Below are 20,576 nucleotides of genomic sequence, written 5' to 3' on the forward strand. Positions count from 1 at the left end.
AATGCACAGCCCAAAAATAAAGAACACAAAACAAACTCATAATTTTAATGCTTTCGTGCCTTAGATATTGTTCATACATTAAATCTTATTTAAGAGAATAAGCGATGAAAGAATAAACAGAATGAAAGCCCATTTTCTTGTTTGTGACACTCATTCTTTCTTATTTCTTTTTGTGCAGCACATGAGGAAAAACAATGTCTCTCCCTACTGTTATTAAATTTGTCAATGTTAATAGACAGCAGATGACTACCAGTTCTTTTCCATGCAACTAAAGAAGTAATAGCTGTGTTTGTATATATACACCCTCTGCATGTGATCTAAATGACACTCTTTACTCCCACTGTCACCCTGTGAGCTGCTTGGCTGCTTGGTGTGTTCTGTTTTAGAAAACCAAACCAACCAGGATGTTTTGTTTTGTTTTTTAAATATGGTGACACATTTAAACACATTTTTCCTTGTGGGAAATCAGAAAGTCCAATCAGAAGTAAATACACCTTTGCAAGTTGGAGAAGTAAACATCGGGTATGATTTTCAGGCTCTTTTGCAGTGCACTGCGCCATAAAACATTAAAAGTGGCCCTGGACGTGAATCTGAAAGTTGCTTTTTACTTTTTGTTTATTAGCATGTTTAATGAATAATGCTAACGTCTCTCTGTGCCCTTCATCCCCAGCTGGTTGAGGCAGATTCCTGCCCCTCCCTGACCCTGGTTGTGTTCTTTGAAGGGAATTCTTACCCCCCACTTTTGCCAAGTCCTCCCTCAGTGTGGATGACGTGATTGTTTGACTATTGTTTGATCATCTTTACTTAGAATTTAAGTACCTTAGACTCTTGTTATTGTGAAGTAGAGGTTACAGTAATGAAGTTGAATTGGTGGTACAACTACTGAAATCTTTGACGAAAAATAGACTGGACTTTACGCAGCAAACTCCATTTACCCAGTCATTCACATACACAGCAGTGCACACTTATTCTACACATATAGTGTTTTTTAAGCTAACACACAATCACACACACACTAATGGAGGCATCTGGAGCAATCTGATGTTCAGGATCTCGCCCAAGGATAGTTAGACTTGCAGGAATTGCAGGAGAAACAAACCACCAACCTAACAGCTGGTGGACCACCCACCCAGTCCACCTCCACCACACAGCTGACTGTCAAAATACTCTGTTACAGCAAAAATCCTGCATTCATATCCTCTGTTAAAGTACAGAAGTATTACTTTCAAAATATATTAAAGTACCTAAAGTAAAAGTACTTGCTATGTGCAATATATAATGGCGTCATTTTAATTACCTTATTTACTGCTAAGCTTAATATAGTAATATTGAAAAAAGTGATCAAGATCATTATTTCAAGTATTTGCCAATAGTTATTGATTGAAGGAGTTAGGAAGCGATCATAGTTCAGGTGTCATCTTACTTACCCTGGGAACAAATGTAGGCCTCAGCTTATTTTAAAGACCTAAAACTACCGTATCTCCCCAATAGAGCAGTTTGCTGGTTTACTTGTGGTTCCATATATCCATATATCCATATATACATATATCCATATGAGTAGAATGGGAGGCAGAGCCTTCAGCTTTCAGGCCTGCGAGACAGACACCCTCTCTACTTTTAAGATTATGCTTTCCTATTTTAGATAATGTAGTTAGGGCTGGATCAGGTGACCCTAAATCTTTGATTATAGAGACCAAAGAAATTGAAATGTAACTGTCATAATGCATCTTCACTAAAGGCGAGTTCTCTTATAATAAATGGAAAATGACCAGAAAAATCTTTTTAACATTGTTATTCATAATTATAATGCTCTGTTAAGTATCCCAACACACATAGAGAGACACACCTGTATTCACCTTGTTCCTTTGCTTCTTCATTTACTTCCAGCCACGACTTGGAGTCAGATGTCACTTCACCGAGAGCCCCTGCAGCAGCTACCCTCTGGCTAAGCTTGCTGAGCATTTTCTCAACAGCTTTAATGTTTGAACTGTTTTCATTTTTGTGGAAAAGAAAAACAACAACAACAATGTGCTATGGATCAGTGAATTTTCGCAATTGTGTAATTTCAAGATAAATAATATATCTCATATTCATGTTTTTTTTGTTGTTTTATTGGTCATTTTAGTGGCATAAAGACCAACTTGTTTATGTATTTGTTTTTTCATTCATAACTCTTGGCTGTGCCCCTAATTGTGCATGGACCTCTGGCCTGAGCTCATTGAATAATCCGGTGGGGGGGGAGATAAGCAGTAACCCCTCCTTTAGAGACGCCTCCTGGTACCGACTGGAAAGGTTGGTGGACTGCAACCAAACATACAGTTTTCACATCTGCTTCCAACCAAAGCTCCTGCTCTCTCTCTCTCTCAAACACACACACACATGCACACACACAGAGTGAGATCTGTGCTCAGGGGAGCCGTGTTTCTTGGGTCTATTTATCTGAGCTCCAAATTGGTGAAGCATGTCTGGTTACAGTCTTTAAATGTGATTAAACAGTTATGAGAAAAAGTCTTTTTTCTTTTTTGCTCCAGTAAGTCAACAGCCATATTTCATCCACGCAAAATAAAAACACACATATATCTCCCACTTGGAATTTGTTTCTGTAACTTTGTCAGACAACAATTAGTGTTTGTGTTGGCACAACAGTAAGCTCATAATTCTTTGTACTTCCCCCTTTAAAGTGCTGCTGCTGCAGATGCTGCCAGCTCAGGGTTGTTCCTGACAGTGTTTAGATCATTACTACTGATCAGTGTGACCAAGCACAATGGGGCATTCTTATGTTAGATTGAGCAACTAAGAAAGCGGCTCTGAGAGTTATTATAGCTCAGTCAGGGCCCATAGTGAGTGTGTGTTATGAGCGCGTTTTAGGCTGGGTGGGGGTGGGGTGGGGAGGTTGTTTTTCATGTGTGAAAGAGAGGGAGAGTGTGTGAGAAAGTTGTGTAATCTGTCCATTTTTTGTCCCCCCCCCCCCCCCCCCCCCTCTCTGTCTCTCTTTCTCCCGTGCCCCCCCTGGCGCTGTCAGGCGTCACACTAGTTTATATTAAGAACCCAAAGAAGTTGTCGAGTGAACGGCACTGAAAGAGAAAAAAACGAAACTCTTCCCACTCTCCAGAAATCACGGGGAGTGACTGTGACAGGAGGAAGGGGACAGAGAGAGAGAGAGAAGAGAGAGAGAGAAGAGAGCTGAAGTCCTCGCAGGACTTTATCACGTTTCTTTCAGGGCTCCGCAGATCGGATTAGACAACTAAACTGGACTGATAATTATTATCTGTGAGCGGAGTCGGGACCGTGCGGGAGACTCTTGGAGCATGCAGCTCGGTTTGCTGTTCAGGTAAAACTTCTTCACGTCTGCTGCACCCTGCTGCTTCTCTCGGTCTGTCCGTAGAAAACACCACATGGGAGACTGAGTCCAACTTTGTGCGCAGAGTTGTTTCAGAAAGTTGTTTTTGTTTTGTGGTAAAGTTTGCGGTTTTACGCACGATGCCCTCTTGTTGCGCACTGGGCGCTGTCCAGGTAATCTGAAAGGAATTCACCCAAAGGCGACTGTTTTGTTTGTTTTTTTAGCTCGGAGTTCCCTCTGTCTCCTCGGGGCAGATTTTTGGGAGTTTTCTCCACTGATATAATTCTCTTTCTACCTCTGTTCCCCTGTCCCCGCTGCTCTGAGGTTATTCTACAATGTGCCACTGTAGCGGCGAGGGAAACGTGGACCCGCGTAGGGGGTCTTTACTTCGGCCTGAGCGGCTCTGTTGTGCGGGATCTTTGTGTTTTTCGGGGGTAATTGTGTAGTCTGGTGTGGGGAAACTTCCAGAGACCGCGGCGGTGCACCACACTGGGTAGAAGGGACCAATTACTCTGACTACATGTGGCTTGCGGACTGGTGATTGTGGGGATGGTTTGGTTCTGGTGGTGAGCGCTGAAAGGTCCATCTTAGCAAGTTGTTTAGGATCGTGTTCTCGCTATTTTCCTTGTCAGATGGAAAGAATTTATCCCTCTTGTTTCAATACACTTGTCTCGGTTTCTATGATAATTATAGACAGACTTTGAAACAAGTGTATTATCTGTCTTTTTTTCCTTTTTCCTTTCTCAATGAATAGTGAGACTTCTACGACTCATGTGAGGATTTAAACTACTTTTTCAGGTGAACAGCTTTTGCCCAGCCCAGTCAGCGACTCAACATAATCCCCAGTTGTTGCTTCATGCCCAATTCAACAACTCCAAAGCCACCCCAGCCATACAGCACGTCTTTGAACGTCACACCTTCGAATTAAAAGTAGCTGAAATTACAAGATGATTTCGGATGTTGCAACTTATTGAGCCCGAGAGCGTGGCAGCTGTGTGTGTGTCTCTAAAAACCACATCCTCAGGGTGTGTACACACGCAGGGAGAGGCATGCAGAGGGAAAACATGCTTGCTGTTAAAACCCATTAGTTTGTTAGCACCTCCCAGGCTTTCCCAGATTGATTGAGATGCTTGCCTGTGATCCTTGAAGGGGGAAAAAGAAACTTTTGTTCACACCCATTTGAGCCCACAGGCCACCCAGAGTGGGGGAGAAAGGGGCATAATTGGTTGGTAAAGTACACTTAGGTCACTGGAACATTTAATAAGGTGTTTGGGTAACACTTGTAACACCTTTTAAAACAAATGTACACTGAAGGAAAAGTTTAAGAAAGCTGACAATCCCTCAACAGGGACTAATGAAAGTCTTTAAGTCTGAACATTATATAGCAGGTCATGGATTAACTGCGTGCTTTACAAAAGACCTCATTCAACCTGCTGATATTTTAAATCCTGTATATCTCCCACTTTTTTACCCTCTATTCTTTGTCCCTCCAGGCTCTATGTGCTGTGGAGCTTTGTGGTGGTCACGACCTCCGTGACCAGGACTGCCAAGAGGAAGGTGAGCCATGAGCCATTAGATCGTTAAGTTAGCTCAACACAACAGTTTCACTTCAGAGGGGTGAAAGGTGACAGCAGTTGAAAGGACAGGTTCACCTTCTCTTAAACGTCACTCACATACTCATGTACACTGAAAGAGTTACAGGACATGAAGGCGTCCATCCTGTCCTTACTGCCCGTGAGGACGTCCAGTGAAAGACAAATAGCAAAATATGTAGTCATCATGCTTTATGCAGCTATTGTGAGACTTTACCAGTCAAAACTGAACAAATTAAGAGTTTTGGGGGGGATTAACATTCCCTCTATGATTTACTTTAGCATCCTCGTACTGCAACTAGGCGAGAAAAGGCAGTCAGGGGAGAAATGCTGGAGCCTAAAGTTTGCAATTCACTACAGATCTCAGCATCTTTTAATTAAACAAGAACAGCAACCCTATTTTTAGCACTTTGAAGATGAATTTAACAGATGATCAGGCTAAGACCAAAGCGGACATGTGCTGCTTGGCCCAAAAATTCATTACAGAGTAAACAGATTCAGCAACACACAGCACCACATTGGAAACTAGTTGCTCATTACTGTTTTATTGCTACATTTGCAAGCTAAATAGGTTGATTGATTTTTTGATTGGTAATTTATTTCAACATGTGAACAATATACAAGTACATTTAGAAAAGAAATGAGAGAAAAAAAATATACTATACAAATTACATACAAAAAAACATTCTGATTAATTTACATGTTGAAAGGGAGTGGGAAGAAGTATACACTTATTTAATCCCACCCCTGTCCCATAAATTATCAGTGAATATTTAGTCAGCTTCCTTACTGATATAATTTGTAATAAAAATAGTGAACAGATTTCTGATATACTATACTATAATATCACATCATGAATTTTTTGTTTGTTTGTTTTTAAATAGAGACATTCACTTAATTTAAATATTTTCCTTTTCTTTATAGATCGAGAAGATCATATTTTTATAACTCTTTTTGAACAGTTTTATGTTTGGACATTGCTTTAATTCCATATTCAGTTTGTTCCATAGTTTCACTCCTTGAACAGAAACACAAAAGCCTTTTCTTGTAGTACGTACCTTCATTGTTTTGAAGTTACAAAAACCCCTTAAATTATAACTTCCTTCTTTCAAAAAAAACATACTCTGAATATTACCTGGCAGTTCTTTATTTTTTGCTTTGAATAGAATTTGTGCTGTTTGGAATTTCACTATATCGTCAATTTTCAATATTTCAGACTGCAAAAATAGTGAGTTTGTATGTTCCCTATAACCTGCATTGTGGATGATTCGAATTGCTTTCTTTTGAAGAGTAAAAAGTGAATGTAATGTGGTTTTATAGTTATTGCCCCAGACCTCTGCACAATAGCTTAAGTATGGTGAAACCAGTGAACAGTAGAGAATATGAAGTGATGTTCTGTCGAATACCTGTTTTGCCTTGTTTAGTACTGCAATGCTTCGTGATACTTTGGAATGAATATATCTTACGTGAGCTCTCCAGTTAAGTTTTTCATCTATTATTACCCCCAGAAATTTATTTTCACTGACTCTTTCAATATCAACACCATTTATTTGAATCTTTGCATTTGTATTTAAACTACTATTTCCAAATAACATAAGTTTAGATTTATTCAAATTTAATGATAATTTGTTTTTATCAAGCCAGAACTTCACTTTACTTATTTCATTAGTCATATCCTCCAATAAATTCTGCAGATCATCACCAGAGCAAAAAATGTTTGTATCGTCAGCAAAGAGAACCATTTTTAATACTTTGGACACTTTACAGATGTCGTTAATGTACAAGTTGAAGAATTTTGGACCCAAAACTGACCCTTGGGGTACACCACAAGCAATGTCCATACATAAGGAGCAACCACCATTTATTTTCACAAACTGCTTTCTGTCACTTAAATAACTCCGGACCCAATCTAAAACTACCCCTCTGACACCATAACGTTCCAGTTTTCTTATTAATATATCATGATCTATAGTGTCAAATGCCTTTGTCAAGTCTATGAATAACCCAGCCACATATTGCTTTTTGTCTATGGAATTTGTGATGTATTCTATTGAATCTAATAGTGCCGATGATGTTGATCTGCTTGATCTGAATCCGTACTGACTCTCAGTGAGTAGTTTATGTTTATCTATAAATTTTTCCAGTCTGTTTTTAAACAGTTTTTCAAGAACTTTTGAGAATTGAGGTAGTAAAGAGACAGGCCTGTAGTTTGTGAAATGGTGTTTGTTTCCAGATTTGTATAGAGGTATAACTTTTGCTATTTTCATTCTGTCTGGAAATCGACCAGTTTGAAATGATAAATTACAGATGTATGTAAATGGTTTTATAATAGCCTCAATGACTCTTTTAACCACTATCATATCAATATCATTACAATCCAAAGATTTGTGATTTTTACATTTTTTGACAATTTCAAGAACTTCATTTTCATCAACGGCTGTGAGAAACATAGAATATGGATTTCTGTCAATCAGTGTATCGGGTTTTTCCTGTGCTTTCCCAGGATGAGTGATTGTTCTTGCTAAATTTGGTCCAGCAGTTACAAAGAATTAAAAAAAAAAAAACCTACATTATTAATAAAACTGCTTTTAATGCCAAGCATGATGATGATGGACCTGTTGCATAGCTGTAAAAGTAGAGCCAGGTTCAGCTTTAGTTATTGGATGAGTTCTCTGTGGCATTAGCTTCTTTCAGGTGAACATCACACCTGCGTTTCACCACACAGGAGGACAAAGATGCTTCTCTACCTATGAAGCAGCACATCTTTGGAAAGAACGTCTCTTGAAACATACAACAACCATAAGAACCAAAGCTTACTGACTTATAATGATCAGTGTTATATTCAATCAGTAGTCCAATTTGTGCGTCGCTTCGTTGACCTTTGTGTCAAATTCCTCTCATTTGTACTGTATTGTACATGTGCACATTTCTTTCTCCCTTTTTTAGCATCATTGTTAGCACTTTATTCACGTGAATGTTCTTTGTAAAGAGCTGCATTTTTATCTTGAAGGCCACAAGCCAAAATGTGTCTCTCTGGCAATAAGATGAAAGCGTAAGATGAAAGAAGGAGGAAAAAGTTCTCTTCCACTGGAAACCCACAGTGCCACTAATGATTAAAGCCACTCTTTAACTGTAATCTGGCCGTGTGAATATTGTTTTAAAAAAAACGGCTTTAAAGGGCAAAGTCCCACCAATGTGATCTTGGAAAATGACTGCGCGGAGGGAAGACATATCTGCACCCCTGACTGGTCCAGGCCTGGTAGAGGAGCAGTGTCGCTGGAGTTTAACCAGTAGCTCCAGAGGTCGATGGTGGCTGCTGTGGGGGTCACTGCACGGAGCTCGTTAATGGTCCCAGTTATGTGGCAGCTGTGTTTGATGTCACTCATTACGACAGCGCACGCCTCCCCACTGCCACACACACAAATGCGCGTCTCGACCCCCTCCTCATCCTCCTCACTTCTTTCTCTTTCTTTTTCTCCCACCCTCCTGCCATGTTACCCCAGACCAAGACAGGAACTTTCTTTTTTTTTATAATCTGGTGGCGAACTGGAGGATCAGAGCATGCCCGCACATGCGCTCAGGCTTACATTTGTCCCCTCTCTCCTCTGTCCACAAACAGTTTGTACAAGATGTTTACTTGCACATTTCTGCCAATTTAGACATGCATTTACACACTTGGAAAGAGAGAGGAGAGAAGCAGAGCACAGATTCACGTTTTGATTCGTTCTCAATGGAAACTTTTGTTCAGCTCGCATGTTTGCAGGTCTGCCAACCAGGCCAGTGCTTCAGTTATGAAACGAGAGGAGAAACATTTCTTTATAACCACAGAGGAAGAGAGCAAAGCCTGAACTGGCACCGACATACATGCATTCACACACATTCATATGTACAAACAAGACTGCACAGAGCAATCAGCCCTGATTTTTGTCATTTCTGCAGTGCGTCCATACGACGCCGGCTCCTCCTGCTCACAAGCTGCTGGCAGGTGCCCGAGTCTCTCCTAAGCCTCGGCGAAGGATAGTATGTGTAGGATTTATATTTTGGCCCCAGAGGAAGGAAATTCATGAGACTATAGCTCATCAGTGAACTCTGTTTCTGTGAAGAAAAAGGATTTCGAGACAGTTTGGATTTTGCAATGGCAGTTATTACTGAGTTAAGAACTTCTTTAAATTATTGTCAGGGTTTGCAAGTTTCACCCTTTGAGTCAGAGGTGCAGCTGCTGCAGTGGTTTATTGGAGCACTTTAGATACTTAGCAAATTTTCTTTTACCTTTATAGACTTTTTTGACATTCAAATCTTTAAAAAACTAAATAGCTGCAGCAGTTTATTGAAACATAGAATGTAGAAATACAGTATATTAGAGTTTGTGCAATTCTCATGAGCTTGTAAGTCAAGATTTGGTACCTTTATTCTTAAACACAGAATGAACTCTCTGAGGCAGCTTTCTCACAGCGTCTGTAAGTAGTCTTCAGGAATAGTTCTCCAGACTTCTTCAAGGACTCTTGAAGAGCTCTTCTTTGGATGTTGGCTGCCTTTTGTTCTGTTCTCTGTCAAGATGATCCAACACTTTTTAGTAAAGTGGAGGTCCGGGTTGTGGGGAGGGTTTTTAGTGTATTTGCAGTGTGGGATCGTTGTGATGCTGAAAAACGAAGCTGTTGCCAATCAGATCCTTACCTGATGGTATTGTATGGTGGATTAAAATCGGATGGTACTTTGTTGCATTCATAATTCTATTAAGATATTAAGACCAGAGAACTTTTGTTCAAGACATCTTTAAAATTTGACAACAAGGTTTTGCTCTTTGGAAGAGTAGCTTGAGTATGTCAGTAAAGGTGATCACTTCATCAGAAACAGTTTTATTATGTTTGTTTAAATCATAAATTGTTGCTTCATATATGTCACACTTGCCCTCTTTGATATAATGCAATTATTATTAATATTAGTAGTAGTAGTATTAGTATTATCATCATCGTTTATCTTTGATACTCCTGTTTGGATTTTCTTCCGTTGAATGAGATTTTAAGATGTCTGTCTGATCTTGACACCGCTTTTTATTGACAGCTTGTGTGTGTTTGTGTCTCAGGTGGCAGGTCGAAGGTCCAGACAGGTGTTTGAGCCTGCAGCGGGCGTGTGGTCAACATGGGGGGAGTGGTCAGAATGCTCTCAAACCTGTGGCGTGGGCATCTCACAGAGGAGCAGGAAGTGTTTACCTCCACCTCCTCCGCAGGCCCCTCCACTATCCCACTCTCCACCAAACTGGGCAGGTTATCTTCCCGGGGGCGTCGGAGATCCTGCCGTCTCACCTGTGCGTCCCTATTATCCTCCTCGTTACCCTGGGCAGCACCACCTGCCTTATCGCTCTACGTCAGTCTCCACCAATCAAAACCCAGGATTGCCTCTTTATCGGGACACACCCGCTGAAGGAGGAGGAGGGCCTCCCATACCAGCGCAAACCAATCGATCACCTCCTTTGTACCAGCCAGAATTCTCCTCAAACAATCAAGACCCCGTGCCTCCTGTTTTCAGATCTCCCTACCGGGCGCCAGCACACGGCTACAACCAGCCAGCACGGGTCATCAGGCGACCAACCAATCCTGGAGCACTGAGAGCAGGAGGAGGGGGGAGCAGAAGGTCGGTCTCCACCAGCCGGGAGGGTTTACCTACAAGAAGGTTAGTGATTTTAAAAAAAGACCAAAAAACACAGCTAATTTTACTTAAAGAGCAACAGTTTGCGTGCACCACTGCACCTGTAACCCACCCAGTTGTGACGTAACAGCGTAACAAAACACCTTGAGGATGATGACCTATAAACCACCAAGTCAAGAAAAACAAGGTCCAAATTTAAGGATGCTAATCTACGTAAGCTTCTTTCCATCACAGTTATGGCACGTATCAAAAAAACCCAAAAAACAGAACATTTACATTTTGCCTTACTCAGCACTCTTGAGTTCGCTTTTTCCAGGAAAATGTCAAAGGAAGTGAGTTTTGCATCGCTGGCAGTAGCAACGGCGGTTTGTTTAGGATAAATAGACGGACTCGGTTGTTTGGATGGGGAACAACAGCATCGCCGTGGACAAAAACACAAGAAAAGATTGATCACTGGGCGTGAGGGAAGGTGTGATGTTACAAAGATGAAAGAAACTGCCGGTTTGTTTTCAGAGTAATGTTCGACTGACATGTTGAGGCTTCATTCAGGTGCCATTAGTTAAACCGCTGACATTGTTTAAGCATTACAGGGTTTGTTATTATGTTTCAAGCTTTGGGAACTTGCCCATCTCTGTTTCTGGTATCTACTGTATTATTACATCATTACGTCTGTTTTTTGTCATCCAGACAGGCAAGGCATCACCCTTCCCGCTCACCACAGGCTGCTGGTTGTGTGTCGTTTATAATAAATTTACTCTGCCTCTCTGTCTCTTCTCCTTCCTCTTCTTCATCTGCCTTTTCTTTTTGACCCTCAGGTCTTCCAGCATCCGTCCAGGTCAGTTTGGATACGGCAGAGTTCCCTTCTCTCTGCCTTTGCATCGTCAAAACCGCCAAGCTCGCCACACTGTGAACGGCACTGAAGATGCCACAGTAGCGCCCGAACAGGCTGCTCCTGAGGACATCACAGAGAGTAACAGGGGAGAGGAAGAGGAGGCTGAGAGGGGTGAAAGGGACAGGCAGGAGGAGGAGAATGCAGAGCGGGAGATTTCTGAGACACCTGCCGCAGAGAAGGTGCCCACAGTTCCCACCATCCGCCCTCTGCTGCGACCCTCTCACACCCATACACAGCACGGGAGGGCCAGAGGGCAAGTCCCACCCTCTCGTCCCTTATCACGTTCCTCGCTACCGTCTGTCTTCAGTAGCCGCCAACGGTTTGACTGGAGCTCCGTCACTGCCCCACCTCCACCTGTCCCTCCTCTGTCGCAGCCCTACTCCCCTGCAGCCGGTTCACCTTTTTCCCCACCTCTCCACCGCAGCAGCCCTGTGCACAGAGACAGGGAGCTCCACCCGGCCTTCAGTCCCCAAGCTCCACCTGCCGGAAGCATCTACCCCTTACAGCACCCGCACGTCTCACACCTGGGGATGGAGTCAGGCAGAGAAGGTGGGGCTCCTCGCACGTACACATGCGCAGGGCCGGAGAAGGAGTACCGCAGGTGTTTCTCGCAGGTAAGACCTAAAGATTGTGTCCAAATCTTCACCTGTGAGTCTTCAACACACAATTAATTTTCCACTTAATATACCGGCTTCACACCCAATCATTCAGTCTACAGTCGCGCTCGCTTCGTATGCGTGCAGTGAATATTTGATAGGTAGACTATTCTCCAGTTTCTCCAGTTCCAACAGTAGCTGGTTGTCTCTGAGCACTGAGACGGAAAATGCCTCCTACTGCTTCCGCTACGCCATGCCATTTGTGTATTCTGGGATACAACCAGAACACACATTTACTCCAGTGAAACTACACAAGAAAATTAAGCACATGTGCATGTCTTTACAGCACACATACATGTGAGTATAAACACTGTGGGTGTTACTCTGGGCAAATGCACATCTGGCTCGGGCCCTGCATTGATTGCCGTCTTATGATTGGGGTTGCGACCTGCTCCATACCTATCAGTGCAGCACAGTGAGAGCTTTATCTGAGCAGAGAGCTGCCAAGAAGAGGAGCCAGAGACACCGTCGGGCTGCTCGTGCCAGATGGGCCAACTCACTGTCAACGCACAGGTGAGAATCTGGGGTCGACCTTGCAGCAAATCAGGCTTCACTCAGGCGAGAACGCTGCACTTGATTTCACTCAATTAATTGTGAGATTTAGAGTGAATATTGCGGATAAAGTTTCCAAGCAGTACAGCAGGTATTAGGTGTATCTATGGTGCCATTTCAAGCTGACCTTACTTGTTTAAAAAGGGAAAATAACTCAAAGCACAAAGGCTCTGCACATATGATAGTATTTTCAGCCATCAGCTGCATTCAGCCTGGTAGGATTACAATTGGCAAGCTTAGACGTTTTCCACCTCTTGCTATGGCTGCTGTAAATTAACAGCAGACTTCCACACAACCTTCGGCCATCGCTGCCATTTCTCAACTATCAATCAGTCAAATCTGGTCTCTGGAGAGGGCGACAGCACATGGAAATTTACATATTTCAGCTCCAGTAGCCAAAAAGCGTTAACTGTAGTCAGGCATTTATAAAAATACCTGATTTATAGACACTGTGTGATACCTGAGGATCAAATTAAAATGCTTTCGTGCACGTGGCAACAAGTATCCAAAGCTATTGTTCAGTTTTCTTAGCTTTTCAGCTGCTTTAAAGAATGATTGGAATTATATGAGGACTAAACCTTAGATACATGCGTAAAAGCTAACCTCTCCCTCTGCAGATGGAGAGACGATTAAACAAAACTGAGCACTCGAATCACGGCAAAAATACCCAGGGTGACATGTGACTGGGTTATTTATTCCAGCAGGTCTATCTTAAGTGGGCGCGCAGGAGGACGTGATAAGACTGGGCTCAATGAACGCCACACTCACATGCGCACCTACACCCTCCTGCCCCCACAGTCCACATCTACAGCTTGCTCTCATCAGAGTGGAAGTAGACACTCGAACGGGGCACTCATGTTGGCACTCACAATCCCTTGACTTTTCCCTCTGCAGATAATTTGGCAGCCTCTCTGCACTTGTCTTTTATCCCCCTATCTTTCTTTCCTTCTGTCTGTGTCCTGTTCAGTGCTCAGTCGTCCCCATTTTAAAACAGATTTAGTAGCTGGCAGAATACATGACCTGTGTGTGCCAAGAGTGCTAATAGCAGTCCTGTGATGGCTGAGCCTGACTCATTGGGTTACATATTTACCCAACATTAGCCTCTGTTTCAGCCTCTCTTGCTGCTCCAGTAGATTGTTGGTTTTATGTGTCTTAAAAATAGGTTCAAGTCCTGCTGAATGCAAGACTTTGCCCAGGCTTGTATGAACTGTATATATAATGTGTGTGTTTGTAATTCAGGGAGTGAGCCAGATCTGGAGAATGACACATGCTATTATCTATTAGGTGTGTTTGTCAAAACACGGTGTGCCTGAGGCACATTGCAAGTGTGACTGGCTGTTGCAGTGAAGCAAATGGGGAACCAAGAGAGGGACAGAGGAAGCGAGAAGGGCCAAAGGTCAGATGTGCAAGATGTGTGCGTAAGTGTCAGAGCGAGGGAATAAGGGGAGGGTGGTAAAGGAAGTGACGCAGTTAAGTAGTAGTGAAAGGGAGTACTGTTTTTAGAAAATGTGCCCATAGTAGTGGGAGGGCGAGCCAAAGGGCAAGGGAAGTAAAAAGGTGGGGAGGGAGCAAGGCAGTGAAGACAGAGAGATGGAAAATGAATGAGTGTTTTGGTGTGGAAGGATGGGGACAGAGGTGTAGAAGGAGGCGTGGTTCACTGAAGCAAAACAATTGACTTGGATGGAGAGGAAGAAAAAGATTCTGCTGGAAGACGAAGTTTGTGTCAAAGGAAGAAACAGATTCATGGAAAACTTTGTGTGTGTGTGTGTGTGTGTGTGTGTGTGTGTGTGTGTGTGTGTGTGTGTGTGTGTGTGTGTGTGTGTGTGTGTGTGTGTGTGTGTGTGTGTGAGCAAGAGAAAGAGTTTGGGTTCGTGTGTGTGTGTAACAGGAGAAGAAGTTATTCTGTGTGAGGAAGAGCGGAGGAGAAGGTGAAATTTGAGAAGAAGAAGAGGGGAAAAAGAGTTAGAAGCAGACGCGTCACAAAGACACCTCCTGTCCCTTCCTGTCCGAGGTCTTTCTAATAAATTTCTGCGATCGTCTAAGTGCTCCATCTTGTCTCGGTTCCTCTTTCTGTGCTTTACATGAGTGTAAATATTTACGTAGAATGACTAACAGTGAATACTTCTACACCAGAAAGTCAAGGAAGCGCTCCTCAGACCCAATGATGTCATTTATAGTCACGACCGGCAGGACATCCACCTCGCACTTTCCAAAAAACACAGTTTTATTAGTCCTAGTTTAGTGTCCTCTCTCTATATCCAGTTTCCTCTTAATTTATTGTTCTTGTCATTGACCTAAACCAGTGTTTCTTCCTTTACTGTATTCCTCAATTTGGAAGCCAAGATAAACTTCAGTCCTCACCAACAAAAGGCTCTGAGGTGAGATTTAAGGTAAAATCAGAAAACTCCTGCAGTGGTTCTGTGCCCACCCGTCGGTTACAGAGCCACAGTTTGAGAACCACAGGCTTAAAGCAACATTATTTATGACCCTCCTCAAACCGAACTCTTCATCTTGATGAGACAATAACACAAAAGATAATGCATATAATGCTTTTATGTATTAAAATTTCACTGATTTCACTCCTATATCTGACCCACTTCCACAGCACTGTGCAAAAGTCTTGCACCACCCCTCATTTCTTTACAATTTGCTAGGAAAATGCAAAATAGTATTGATTTATTACAACATATACAAACATGCCTGGAATACTTTTGGTACTGATCCCCAACAGCACTGGCAGAAATGCTGCCCTTTCATAGACGGCTGTCGTCCCTCTCTCCTGACCTCCTCTGTACATATTATGATGATTAGAAACACAGATTTTTCAAATTTAGATTAATCACTCCATAAGTTTCCAGTAATTTTCAGCTAGGTTCTTCTGTTTGCTGTACAAATAAGTACAATTTTATTCTGGTCAAACTGCATTTTTTTGTATTGTCAATTAAAGAAATAGAAACAAATAAGATGGTTTTCTAACAGGCTGCTGGAAACAAAGTCCCTAAACATATAATTTAATATGGTTCTTTCCCATTTTGTGTGTTATGCGTAAACACAACACTGGTTCATCCTAAGTTAGGGGCTTTTTTTTATGGTTGAATGATTCATAGGTCAGTGTTAAGTGTCTTAACAAACTAAAAAAAATCCTCTGAAACTGATCTGGTACAGGGAGTGGAATGAAAATGGGGAACTTTGAAAGATTTTCTAAACTATCGCTCAAAACCACCAAAAAAAAGTAGTCTGGTTCGTTGGAAGCAAAATATAAAGAAATGAGGGGTGTTTCGAGACTCGACACAGACACAGCACTGTGCGTTCTGGCCATCAAGACAAGCACACTCCTGTTTTCAGGCTGCTGCAGCAAGTCAGATGATCTAATCACACTCTGTCATTACAGAAGTGGTATTAAACAGAAAATATATTATGACTAACAGAGCTGAGGGGCCACACTCCTCAGCTCTAATGAGTGTGTGCTGGCCCTGCCACGCTCACTGCGGTTCCCAGGAAGTGACAAACGGGCCCAGATGTGGTGGGTTGTGGCATGAAACCACACAGACTCATTCACAGGGATCTGAGCTTTATGTGCTTTAGTGCATTAGCAAGCAGAGCTACCTGCTTTTCTAGAAAACAACAGAAAAGCAGGTGCTGCCTGCTTCGCCTGCTTTTAACAGCTACTGCGTCCTGATTACGTTCATGTTCCTTTGATCTCTTTCGGTCTGTGTTTAGTTAGCTGAAGAATTGTGAATTAAAACCACAGAAGTACAACTGCCAAAGAAAAAAATATAACTTTAGAAACTTTTATTTGGGGGCAAATCAATAAACTTTTTAAGCCTTTTTTGATCAAATTTGGCTGATGGCTGCATGCTTTCAAGAATTTCAACATTAATTAACGATGTAGGTTGTTATTTGTTGGGTTGCGCACTTATTTGCACGGTCATCCAATGAAATGCAGTTTTGTCTGATGCCTCCTTCATCTCCCAGCATGCTCAAGATGACTTTTAGCATCAGTCCTCAGATAACTAGAACTAAACTTAAAGCTAAAGCGAGAGTTGAGAGAGAGTTGTAATAATCTCACCATCTACGTCTTTGTTAAGATAATCAAGTAAATGTTGAAGGAATTCAAGCTGAAAGGCTCATTAGATAAAAACAAGGACATAAATATATATTACAAAGTCATATAGAAGATGTTCCAGTAGAAACAATCTAAATGCCATATTACATCACCCTCAGGGACATCTCAGCTCTTAAAGATGAATGAAATTAAGCATCAGCAGCTCGGAGGTGAATTCACAGAGAGATCAAATATTTCCAGGTTCAGACGGTTGGACTCTTGCTGCCTCTGTCGCTCTCTCTTTCTGAGGTCCAGGTGTTATTAAGAAAGTGAGGGTGATTTCTAGGTATTAAAAACATTCTGGTTTAAAAAATATGTTGTGGATTTGTAGAGCTGCTACATGGAAAGTGAAGCATGGAAACTGGCATTTGAGCACAGCTTTGGACTTGTTTATTGATCTTGTGGCCACAGTGTTCTCTTCTTTTCTTTGCTCAAACCCACATTTCTCCCGAGGACAGCATCAATGTTACTCGCCATTCTCCTGCCTTCACTCGTTGCCTGTTTTTTGATTAGTGAGAAGTATTTCCTTTAGGGGACTCATGACACCCCCCGCCCCGCCAGGTCATAGCTGAAAGCTTCCCTATGAAGAGGCGGCACACGGCCTCGGTCACAAGATTAGGCACAGAATGTTAATCACTCGGGACAAACCTATACACACACATATGTCAGCGTATGTCACGGATTTGCATGCACGCAGAGACTGATTAGTCGTGCTGCGAGGTGATTCATGGCTGCAGGGGCCGGCCGTCAGTTGTTTTGTCTGCATTGTGCTGCAGTCATGCTTGAGGAATGACCGGCCAGCCTTAACCTGTATTCAGGCGATTTTGCCAGCTGTGCAGGCGTGGGCTTCAGTGGTGAATAAATGAGCAATGAGCAAGATGATAGGAGTGTGTCTTCAGAGGTTTCTCTGCTGAGACACGCATGGCGCTAAAGGTAGATCCCGACCAAGCTGCGGTTTGGCCTGTGTTATTGGTGGATTTCGACCTGTCACTTGTCAGTGTCAGAGTATATCGTGTCCATTATGCAGCAGTATAACATTTCTTTAAACATAACAAAACTGTGAAAGGTGTTAGAGGTATTTATCCAGCCTTCAACTTCATCTAATTATCTGGGCAAGAAGAAGGCACAGAGAACAGACAGTCTGACAAAGGATTATATATATTATACATATTATATATACACACAGAGGTGAGACACAGGCACAGGCAGTAATTAAAGTCAGACAGTTGCAAAAGAGGGAAAAGAACAAAAACAGAAAGTAAAACCAAATCAAGATATGTGAGAAAATTAACGTTTAAAGTGAAAGTGAAAGCAACTAAAAGACAAATAACGGAAACAAAGAGACATTGGAAAGTTAATATACACCCTTTTCAACTTAATAAAGTATGAACATTCATATTGATACACCAGAAACCTGCATCTGGATCCAGCATTGGTCACAGGGCTGTTTCCAGGATTTGTTTGAACTGGGGTGACGTGTCGAGGATCAGAATATTTAATAAGAAATTCAATCATTTAAAGTGACTAAAGTAAACATACCCCTTATGCCGAATGACACTTTTTAGATTCATATGCAGTATATAATCAGATCATAATTATTGATTTATGTGTATTCGTTGATGTGTATATCACTTAAACGTTCCAGCTTTTATAGTATATCAATAAGTGTACTATAGTATCTTAATGGATAGGTTGATCTAAAATAATGCAGGATTTGGATTATTTGGATTAGCAAAGTAATAAACAGAAGATAAATAAATAAGGTTTAAAATAAATGCTGTAGAGAAGAAAATACAACATTTGAAGTAAAAGCAGAAAGTAGCACAGCAAAGATTACCCAATTAAAGGAAAAGTACTTCAAACCTGTACTAAATAGAAAATCTACTAAGTGGCATTCCTAATGGTCCTGTCCAAGCTTTTATCCAATGGAACTGCCCAGTGTAGGGTTAACAGTACTATAGTCCAATGGCGTTGGTCAGGACGGTGCCAGACAATCTTCCCACAACCCCCAACTACCACCACCACCTATTCATGAACGATCAGTTGGGCTCCTTAAACCTTAATTCCTAAACAACATCCTCACTTAAAATTAAACATCACGTTTTGCTTTTCTAAAACTTCTAATTTTAACTTGGATACACAGACTTTTCTGTATTTTTGTGCTACTTTCCTTTAACAAATGCGTGCCGAGTATGGAAAGTTGAGCACAAATGTTCCAGGGACTGTTAATGATGACTATGATGATGATAATGAGCATTATTATTATTTAAATCCTTTGTTTGAACAGACTGAGATCTCTTTTTCAAGAGAGGCGGGTGTACAGAAATCACACACACAAACCGATACCGACAGCCACACAATGAAACGACACATTATACGTGATTACAAATAAAACATGTGTAAGGGTAGTTGCAGATAAATAAATATAACCTTTTGAGATGTTTCAGTGAAATCCGAGAAGGTAGCTACAGAGTTTGTTTTTGCAGCTCATTCAATCCATTTACAGGCAACAAAGTATTCAAAGATGAAATCATTGATTAAGTCACGTTGCCGTGGTAAGTGTGTGTTTCAGCTGTGTTCTGTTAAGGCTTCGGCTGTTGTGAATGTGTGATGTGTTTCTGTGGCTCAGAAAATATTGACCGAGACTCCTGCAGCATTTAATGTCTTCTGGCCGGTGTTCAGCTTCCAGGTTCGTTGTTGACGTGTTAATTAAAGCTGCGTTCCTCTACGGGGCCTAAGAATGCGTATAAGTAATCTTAACTTTCTGAACTAAATGAATTGTGGTTTTCATAATCGCATTTCTTTTACAAAATATCGCGAGCTGGCTAAAAGCAAAAGGTTCCATATTTTGTTCCTCTGCAGAACTCATTAGTGTAATCTGGGTGTTTGTTTTACATTCGAGGCTTTGGCTTGTGTGGCATTTTTGTGAGTGTGTGCAGAACAAAGCCGTCACCCCGTCTGCTCCACATGTTCTTATATATGCTGCGCACAGATCTCCCCCCCAGCCTGGGCAGTAAAACACATCTATAACCTTCACAGCTACCGTACAAAAAACACTAACTGTCCCTCTTTCTCCAGCTGCATTCACTTTACTCTCACCTGCTGCTATACGCTAGTCTGTCGCTCAGTCGCAGACATTTTTTTTGATCTCTTGCCTCATTTCTTTTGTGTTTACAGCACAATCTCTGAGCTGCTCTGACTTTATCAGATATGTTTGGTAGTATTTCATTAAACTCAGCAGCGAGGGAGTGGGAAAGTCCACTCTGGTAGAATTTGAGTCTCATATTAGTGGTTTTGGCCTTCATTTCTGTAACACAGCATTTCTTAAGTTAATTGCTGAGATCCGTAATCTGCAAAGGAAATTAAACACGCAAAGAAACAGAAGCAATCAGATGATAATCAAGGTGTTACACAAACCCACCGGTTAACCTGATCTGTGTGGGAATCTCTCCATCTATCATTCCTTATCTTGAAAGTGTTTTTGCCTTGTTGGCCCATTTAATAACCTCCTTTTCCCCCCTCCATCCCTTATGAGGAGATTCGCCCCTCGCCCTGTGCTCACAGTATACCACTCCTTACAATTACACACAAATTATCCTCCAGAACCATGAAACACCAGAGAGCACGTCGCCTTCTCTCTTCTGCTTTTCCCCTCAAACCATCTCCGCTTTCCTCCCCTCTCCCTTCGGTCCATTGTCTTTGCTGACATCCTTACACACCCTAGACATCTTTTTTTTAGAGCAGAATCCACTCCTACCGTCTTACATTCTTTCTTTTTACATTCCTTTTCCCT

General features: G+C 41.9%; 1 protein-coding gene across 1 annotated transcript in view; it reads left to right on the forward strand.

Moving 5' to 3' along the window:
- The first annotated feature begins 3,042 nt into the window (after nucleotides 1-3,042).
- The window catches only part of adamtsl4 (ADAMTS-like 4), a 35,919-nt gene continuing 18,385 nt past the window's right edge, over nucleotides 3,043-20,576 (forward strand). The window contains exons 1-4 of the mRNA XM_080896681.1: nucleotides 3,043-3,331; nucleotides 4,834-4,897; nucleotides 10,016-10,602; nucleotides 11,394-12,084. Of these exons, the coding sequence (XP_080752807.1) occupies nucleotides 3,309-3,331; nucleotides 4,834-4,897; nucleotides 10,016-10,602; nucleotides 11,394-12,084 (1,365 nt within the window). The 5' untranslated portion in view covers nucleotides 3,043-3,308. The remainder of the gene's footprint in view (nucleotides 3,332-4,833; nucleotides 4,898-10,015; nucleotides 10,603-11,393; nucleotides 12,085-20,576) is intronic.

The sequence above is a fragment of the Rhamphochromis sp. 'chilingali' genome, assembly GCF_963969265.1.
Source record: "Rhamphochromis sp. 'chilingali' genome assembly, chromosome: 11".
Taxonomy (NCBI): Eukaryota; Metazoa; Chordata; class Actinopteri; order Cichliformes; family Cichlidae; genus Rhamphochromis; species Rhamphochromis sp. 'chilingali'.